The 8,654-nt window shown below is 50.3% G+C and overlaps 2 protein-coding genes across 2 annotated transcripts; both read left to right on the top strand.

The window, feature by feature from the left end:
• Positions 1–3,325: 3,325 nt before the first annotated feature.
• On the top strand, positions 3,326–5,289 carry LOC135395956 (uncharacterized). The gene is made up of 3 exons (XM_064627041.1): positions 3,326–3,528; positions 3,588–4,996; positions 5,245–5,289. Coding segments are annotated over exons 1-3 (1,455 nt in total). The 5' UTR covers positions 3,326–3,527.
• A 330-nt stretch (positions 5,290–5,619) lies between these two features.
• LOC135396237 (uncharacterized) lies at positions 5,620–7,568 on the top strand. Its single transcript, XM_064627262.1, has 2 exons — positions 5,620–7,103; positions 7,171–7,568. The coding sequence occupies exons 1-2, from the start codon at positions 5,726–5,728 to the stop codon at positions 7,188–7,190; spliced, it is 1,398 nt and encodes a 465-aa protein (XP_064483332.1). The 5' UTR covers positions 5,620–5,725; the 3' UTR covers positions 7,191–7,568.
• The last annotated feature ends 1,086 nt before the right edge of the window (positions 7,569–8,654 follow it).

Genomic DNA, 8,654 nt, shown 5'->3' with positions numbered 1-8,654 from the left:
CTCGGGCGTTTCGCTATTCCACTCTTTAAACGCGTATCGCCCTACTTAAAAAAGACGGCTGTTGCGGCCGCTAAGCGCGTGGCCAAAAATCTGTCGGAGGGAGACTCTTTCCGAAGTGCGCTTAAGAGATCGGCGAAAGATACGGGCCGTGAAATTCTCCGCGACCTCGGAGGGGCTGGCGTGCGAAGAAAGAGGAGAAAACCGGACGTCTTCGACGGCATAAATCACGCTGGTTGCTCGGCCACAATTTAGTTGCGAGATGGACACGATTAACGTCGTACATCCCGACACTCCTCTGTTGGATAAGTCGGAAACACAGTTATTTTCCGTGCCGGGAACGCAGTGGCATATACTGAAGGGGGAATATGAGGTATTCTACCCGGTCGCTGACATATCCTCCGTCATAGAGTTCCAGCTTTCGAATTTGGGGCACCACTATCTCGATTTGAACTCCGCGTACATAGTGACGAAAGTCCGCATCGTACGTGACGATGGTTCGCTACCGGAAACACAGGCTGGCGATCGGACGACCTACGACGAGGTCTACCCCGTCAACGCGTTCGCCAGCTCGCTTTTCAAGAACGTAGCCGTCTTCTTGAATCAGACCATGATTACGAATAATGATTTGTATAGCTATAGAAGCTACTTGGATATTTTGCTTCACGCCAGCACCACGGAGCAAAATACCGTGCATAAAGCAGGTCTGTACACGCAAGAAGAAGCGCGTCAAACGGAAAACAACATTCGCGCTCGTGGACCGGCCGAACGATACAACCTCACACGCGGCGGCAAGACCATCGACCTGGTTTCCAAGATCAACTCGGACATTTTCCTGCAGCCTAAGCTACTCATATCGGGAGTGGAAATTAGGCTTGTTTTTTATCAAGGCTCTGACGCGTTCCGCATTATGAAGACCGATCAGGAGCAGCACACGCATCAAGTGGAAATCATGAGTGCCACCTTGTACATAAAGAAAATCACCGTGTCTCCCAGCCTATTCCTCGGACACGAAACGGAATTGCAGAAGCGCAAGGCTCTCTACACACTGGCCGGAAGTGAATCGCGTATTCGTTCGCTACCAGTTGGCAACCTGGATGCATGCCTGGAAGATTTATTTCCTGAGAAGATACCGTCTAAGGTGGTGGTCGCATTCGTGCCCACCCTAGCCTACCAGGGAGCATTCAATCGGGACCCGTACCGATTCGTGAACTGCGACATTGAGTCGGCGACGCTCACCGTGAACGGGACGCAGCGAATAGACACGTTCGACTTCAACAATAACCTGAACCACCGAAGCTACTTCAACCTCCTGGAGCAGCTGTGTGAGAAGCACGTCTCCTACGAATACGACCACTACGTTGGAAACAAGTTCCTACTGTACTACGACCTGGATCCGGATCAATCCTCCGTCCACCTGTCACCGATCAGGCGTGGAAACGTTCGTCTGCAACTCAAGTTCCGACGTGCCTTAGCCGAACCCACGACCGTATTGATACTGTCCGAGAGTGTGCGAATTATGTCCATCGATAAGAACAGGAACGTCACACTGGATTAGCAATGTTCGAGCAAGATATCGAGAGACTCCTGAAGTACAACGATTACACTTCGGCGCTCTTTCGCGGTGTATACGCTCGAGACGACCGTCTGCCCGCACTGGATAGACCGGGTATAATCGTGGTGAACACCGATCGGCGACAGCAAGCTGGGGAGCACTGGATTTTGTACGCGAAAATGAAGGATGACCTCATCTACTTTGATTCCTTCGGATTGCCGCCCATCGAACCCGAGTTGAAACGCCTCGTCGTTGACGAATATAATGATGTCTGTATCCAAAGCCTGTATTCTCCAATGTGTGGTGTGTACTGTTGTATCGCGGCGACATTGTTGGCGAAAGGGAAATCACTGAAGAGCATTGTATCCCTGTTTTCCGATAATCTCGCCGCTAATGACCTAAAATCAATAAAGCTGCTAGAAAAGTTGTTTGTCGCTTAAAAACGCCTGGTGTCCTTTATTCTCTATAGCTCCCCACAAACTACACTTGCTTAGTCAATGAATACGCGCTATAGCTCCCTATCATATCATTCTATCAATAGAGCCTTCCCATCATATCAGCCTATCTTCCTAATCCATCACAACAACGCAACATTTAAAATCAGAAATACATGTATTTTTATTTTTCCCGCTGATTACATATGGGACGCGGACTTTCGTCGCGGTCACTTCTTCTTCGCGTGAGTAAAGATGATGTCGGGCGATGCGGCTCTTTTACCATCCCTGAATCTCTCCTTCTTCTCTAGTTTCAGATCTGGTAATTCTCGCATTTCTTGCAAATCTTCATCCGTGAGTCGCCTAAAACGACTGGGTAGGTACACCTTTACGCGTTTATCGTTGTCCATCAGGAGTTCCACGTACACGGACTCCCCATAGATAGTGTCCACTTTGCGTAAGTCCAACACGTCGAGTTTTTCGTTGTTTGGAACAATGCTCATTTTCTGAATGTCTCCATCACCGGGTTTCTTTAGTTTATCCAGCTTCTCGACAATAGATGACATATCTCTCAGTGCAAGTTTCTACGCACGCCAAATGAACTGAAAATGAGGACGACTATTACCTAACTTTCCTCATCTTGAAGACAATAGTGAAACATACCTTTCTCGTTGTGCGCTTCACGAGGAGTCGACCGACGGCTTCACAGACCTCAAATGAGTTGTATATATCGCGACTTTTATATAAAGCACCCCCGGAGGAGCGCAAGGGTGGTGCGATTCTGTTTACACAATCACACGGGAACAGCATGTGATATATGATGCGCGCGCGCGAAGGACATTTGGAAACTGCATAAGCGAATCCTTTGTTTTTGGTGCTTGTTTCGGCAATGAGCTGGTGGGCTCATAGGGATATTTTCCTTCAGATAGACTTGTCTCATCAAGCACAACAGTTTACTTTTGGTTTTAATACGTGTGGCCTCGGAAGACATGATTTACGTGGTGACCCAGTTTCTCGTTACATCACCTTGACGCAACATTTTTTTCGCTAGGGCCCGCCAGGATGAGTGGAAGTGCGTTTTTGATATTAAACAGATGGCACCGTCGTGTTGGGGCTTGTCTCAAGGTGACCCAATTTCTCGTTACATTACCTTGACACAACTTCCCCGAGAATAAAACAAAGCTCACCGTTCTATAGTATAAACTCATTTCGGCCATGAAGCGCATTTTGATATAAAACAGGCGGCCCCAACGTGTTGGAACATGCAACCGACTCAAGGTGACCAAATTTCTCGGAGAAGACCTATTTACATTACCTTGACGCAACATTTTCTTCGACGGTGAAAGCTCACCATTGCGGTTGCGCGCGTTCTGATATTAAACAGATGGCCCCAACGCGGCCTCATCCTCGAGGTGCCACATGATTTACGACCGCGTGGAAACAAGCGAGCCCCGACGTGTTGGCGCATGTAGCGTGGATGCCGGTTTATAAGCCGCGCGATCGCCTCAGGGGGGGAACAGTCTGCTTTCACTCGCTTCACAAGTAAGTTATTCCCTCCATTACTTGTTGCACGTTTCTTACTGATGCGCGTTTATTTTCAGTGCCTCGGTGTGTGTTCTGCTTTTTTGATCCTCACGATATCGAGGATGAATCGGACGACGACGACGACGATTCTCGGGACGGCGCACCTCCTACACTGTCTGCTCACGTGATGCGATCGCACCCCGACGTGGATACATCCTTCCTGCCCTTCTTCCAGACTGACGCCGCATTTAGAGGTATCGTCAAAAGATTCACGCTATTGGCATCTGTTCACGATCAGGGAGTAGAGGATTTGCGACAATATTTAATGAGTCACTTTCACGATATGCTCGCCATATTGAGAGCGCAAAGAATACCCTTTAGGTTTTGCATTTGTTCCGATGTTTTAATGGTAAAGGAAACTCGGGGGGAGATAACCGCGCACATAGCCCACTTTATGGCGTTTGCTCGCGAAGTCCACAGCGACGGAGCCATCGCGAATACCCTGATGGACGCGATTCAGGAGTCCACGGGGCGCGTCGAAAATTATCAGCGGGAAGGGAGTGGGTTCGTGTCCGCCGACGTCCAAAATGTTCAAATATGTATTTCCGCGGTGAAAACGAAAAAATTCGGATGCAATGGGACACTTCCCGATCATTTGGCTAAGCGCAGGAACGTGCTAACGAATATTCATTTACCAGCACGTAAGGAGGGTGAGTGTTTTAAATACAATACGCTTGCCCTCCTGCACCCGCAGGAAAGGAATTCGTGGAAAAAATGTGAAAACTACGCAGCGGAGTACTGGTGGCCTAGTCGCTTCCCCGTTTCCTACTCCGATCTGGACGAATTCGAAGACAAAAACAGGATATCCGTGTACGTATACGAGTACGTCGATCAGGGAGTGCACGTGTCGCGACCTCCAACACTCGAGTATGAAAAGAAAATTCACTTATTGGCTGTAGATGAACATTTTTTTGGAATCAAGTCCCTCGAACGCTTGTTGACGACCAGAAGTAACCGTTTCGTGTGCGAGCGTTGCACGCGCTCTTTCCTGAAGGAAGAGAGCATGGCGAAACATCGTCGCCTGTGCGCGGACGTAAACGAAATCATATTGGAATTTTGCGAACCGGGCAAAAACTTTGTAGAATTTACTAAAATACAGTACAAGCAGCAGTACAACTACGTCGTCGCGTTGGACACGGAGAGCGTACTCGCGCCCAGTGGTGTTGGCATGCAGCGTCACGTTACCTCGAGCTTCTGCGCTGTGCTCGTGCGCACTCACGACTCCAAGGTGATGCGCATCAGGACGCACCACGGTGAAGATTCCGCGAGGCAGTGCGTCAGAGCTTTGATGGAAATGCGGGACGAGATGATCACCCTGAACGCCTGCCCCGCGGAAATGGTGCTGAATGATGAGCAACGAAAACGGCACAGAGCCGCCACCCACTGCGCGTACTGCAGGCGGGAGTTCGCGCAAGATCTACCCCGTGTCCGGCACCACGACCATTCCAAGCGTTGTACTGCCGGCGAGACAAATTACATCGCGACGCTGTGCAACCCCTGTAACGTGGCGTGCACGACGCGGGAAAAACTGCCCATCATGGTGCACAATCTGGCCTACGATTTGGCCGGGCTGCTGCGGGAATTTCACCTTCTCAGGTGGAAGCGAGCTCCCTTCATCGTAGCCAGTTCCATGGAAAAAATCCGATCGTTCGAAATTGGCACCTTCCTATTCAGAGACACCATGCAGTACCTAAATTCGTCGTTGGGAGAGCTCGTTGAAACCGTCAAATCCATGGGGGGCGCAGAGGCGTTCCAATGCCTGAAGCAGGTATTTGGAGACGACTACGAAATTTTGCTTCGTAAAGGTGTATTCCCGTACAGCCACGTTAGCTCGTTCGCGGTCTACGACGAATTGGCTCTGCCGGCAAAATCCGCCTTCCGAAACGATCTGACAGGGGAGGATATAAGCGACGAAGACTATCAGTACGCGCTGCACGTATTTGAACGTTTTGGATGCTCGAATCTGAGGGATTATAATGCATTGTACCTGAAAACGGATGCCCTGTTACATGCTGACGTAATGCAGCACTTGCGACGCCTGTGCTACGACGCGCGCGGTTTGGAATTGCTTCATTGCGTTTCTCTGGCATCCTATTCGTGGCAGTGCGCTCTAAATTACACGCGGGCAAAATTGGAACTGATCATCGACGAGGACATGTACCGGACCATCGAATCGGGTGTTAGAGGCGGGCTCTGTCAGGCGAGCAGGCGTCATTTACGGGCTAACAATCCGCTGTGCAGTGGCTACGATCCCGATAAAGAGGAGGTGTACATATCGTACATAGATTGCAACAATCTTTACGGATTCAGTATGATAAAGCACCTCCCCATCGGCGATTTCGAATGGGTCGAGGATTTTAGCTCCGTGGATTTTATGCGTCACCCCACGGACTCGGACGTGGGATACGTGTACGTGTGCGACTTGGAGTATCCAAAATCTATCCACGCGCTGACGCGGTACTTCCCCCTGGCTCCCGAGAAGGCGGTCGTCCCGAAGGAATGGCTCTCACCATTTCAGCGGGGGCTCCTCGAAGAGTTAATGTATGAGCCGGCGAACAGCAAAAAGCTGCTGCTCACGTGCAAGGACAAGGTCGAGTACGTTGTTCATTACGCGCTACTCGCACTCTATTGTAGACTGGGCATGCGGGTGACAAAAATTCACAGAATTCTAAAATTTCGTCAGGCACCATTCCTGCGTCCCTATATCGAGGACAATGTTGCCAGACGCGTCGCCTCGAGCACGACGTTCGAGAAAAATTTCTATAAAATCTCAAATAATGCGGTCTTCGGGCGTACGTTGCTAAATAAATTTAATATGCGGGACATTCGAGTAGCCTTCGATGAGGAGACGGCGAGTCGCCTCGGGAGTCGGGCGGAATGCGCGCGAATGGAAATTTTGTCCCCTGATTGTGTCATGTACGAAATGCGCAAGAGAAAAGTGCGATGCGATTTCCCCCTGCAGATTGGCTTCACGATTTTAGAACTGAGTAAGTTAACCATGTACTCGTTCTATTATGAAACCCTGCTGAGCAAGCTCACTTGTCCGGTGATTACCTGCTACTTTGACACGGATTCTCTGATCCTCGGCCTATTCTGCAAGGACTACGAAGATCAGTTACGTGCGATCGCCGACGACCATTTAGACTTGTCTTCCTTCGATCGTGATCATCCACTGTACAGCGAGAGGAATCGCGGTAGGCTTGGCGCGTTCAAAAGTGAAACGGGTAGCGTACCCATCGAGGAAGTAATATGCCTGAAAGCCAAAATGTATTCCATCAAATTAGCCGGGGGAAAACAAATTGCAAGAGCTAAAGGGGTTAAAAAGAACATTGTGCGCAAACACCTCCTCCATGATACGTACCGCGATACCCTATTCAAGCACGCTAGCGTATCGCACGAACAGGTGTCAATAGTGGGAAAGAAACAGTGCATGTACACCATCAGAAATGTGAAAAGAAGTCTGATGGCGTACGACGACAAACGATATCTCTACAATGACGTAGACTCCTACCCGTATGGAAGCTGCGAATATGGTAAGCTCGAGTGGATGACGTAGATAGCGGGATTTCACCCGGCATTCTTTCCCCCGCCACCGCACAGATAATGCAGAGGATGAGTAGGAGTAGCGTCATTTGACCTGCGTCACTGGAAGGATGTGGCACCTTGTTCTCTTCTCGCTCGTCTCGTGCGCACTTGCGCTGGACGCCGGCAACTGTACGGCGAGCATCAAGCTGGAGAAGGATAAGCACACGTACGCGCACGAATGCCCTGGCGACATCTTGGCCATCAGGGAGTGGCACGTGGTACCTATGCGGTCCGGCATTAACCTGGACAGGAACGCTACTGGATCGTTGCGTACGTGCCTTCACTCGCTGGACGTGAGCGACAGCTACGAAGATATCCAGTGCATGCGGAAGTGCCAACTCACGGAGGACGAAATTTTTCTCAGCCGCTGTCCCGGAGACGTCTACATGATCCGTCACTTCCGTGGAACCATGCCCAGCATCAAGGGCATCAACCTCTCCAAGACTGCCATGCTTTTCCTCAAACATGTACTCAATAAACGTTGAAAGGTATTTTTCCCCTGTCTGTTTGTTCTCGTAGAGCTATCTGAGATAGGTTAGAACCATCTGAAGCCACCGCCGAGCGATCCGCGCACCATCTGGCGGCCACCCGAGTTTGAGGCCGCAGCGGTGTGTTTCAGCGGCGGGCGGCGGCGGCGGCAGCGGTGGCCAATCAGATGGGGGGCTGGGAGAGTGATCAGTAGGCTTAGAATGGACCAATCAGCGGAGCCGGTTAATTAGCATAACGGGGGCGTGCTCAGCCATACGCGTGCACCAATCAGCGTGAAGAGCCGAGTAATTAGCATAAAGGGGCGGAGCTACAGTCAACCAATCAATGATCAGTGGGCTTAGCGTGGGCCATTCAACGTGAACTGGGCGGAGCCCAGCCAACTAATTAGCATAAAGGAGCGGAGCTACGGTCAGCCAATCAATGGCGTGGTGGCCAATCAACGTGAAGTGGGTGGAGCCGAGCCGGCTAATTAGCATAAAGGAGCAGAGCTATGGTCAACCAATCAGTGGTGATCTGTGTGCTTAGCGTGGTGGCCAATCAACGTGAAGTGGGCGGAGCTAATGGCGACCAATCAGATGGCTTTGGATTTGGCTTGTGTTGGATTCCAACTGGATTGGATTGGCTTAGAACTGGATTTGTTGGCTTAAAAGTGGATTTTGGCTTAGAATTGGATTAGAACAGGAATTCCTAGAATTGGATTAGAAAAAAGGACGTCGTTGCGTGTAATAGAGAGCCGAGTAATTAGCATAAAGGGGCGGAGCTACAGTCAACCAATCAATGATCAGTCAAGGCTTAGCACGGTCCATTCAGCGTGAACTGGGCGGAGCCCAGCCAACTAATTAGCATAAAGGAGCGGAGCTACGGTCAGCCAATCAAAGATCAGTAGGCTTAGCATGGGCCAATCAACGTGAAGTGGGCGGAGCTAATGGCGGCTAATCAGATTGGCTCTGGATTTGGCTTGTGTTGGATTACGAGCGGATTGTGTTGGCTTACAACTGGATTTTGGCTTA

This window comes from Ornithodoros turicata, chromosome 5 (assembly GCF_037126465.1).
Source record: "Ornithodoros turicata isolate Travis chromosome 5, ASM3712646v1, whole genome shotgun sequence".
Taxonomy (NCBI): domain Eukaryota; kingdom Metazoa; phylum Arthropoda; class Arachnida; order Ixodida; family Argasidae; genus Ornithodoros; species Ornithodoros turicata.
This window is presented reverse-complemented; position numbering and strand designations above follow the sequence as displayed.

Coding starts and splice junctions, on each gene's coding strand:
- LOC135395956 (XM_064627041.1), top strand. Junction 4,997..5,244: donor TCGCGCAAGATCTACCCCGT/GTCCGGCACCAC, acceptor CTTCCTATTCAG/AGACACCATGCAGTACCTAA.
- LOC135396237 (XM_064627262.1), top strand. CDS start 5,726: ATGTACCGGACCATCGAATCGGGTGTTAGAGGCGGGCTCTGTCAGGCG. Junction 7,104..7,170: donor GTATGGAAGCTGCGAATATG/GTAAGCTCGAGT, acceptor GCCACCGCACAG/ATAATGCAGAGGATGAGTAG.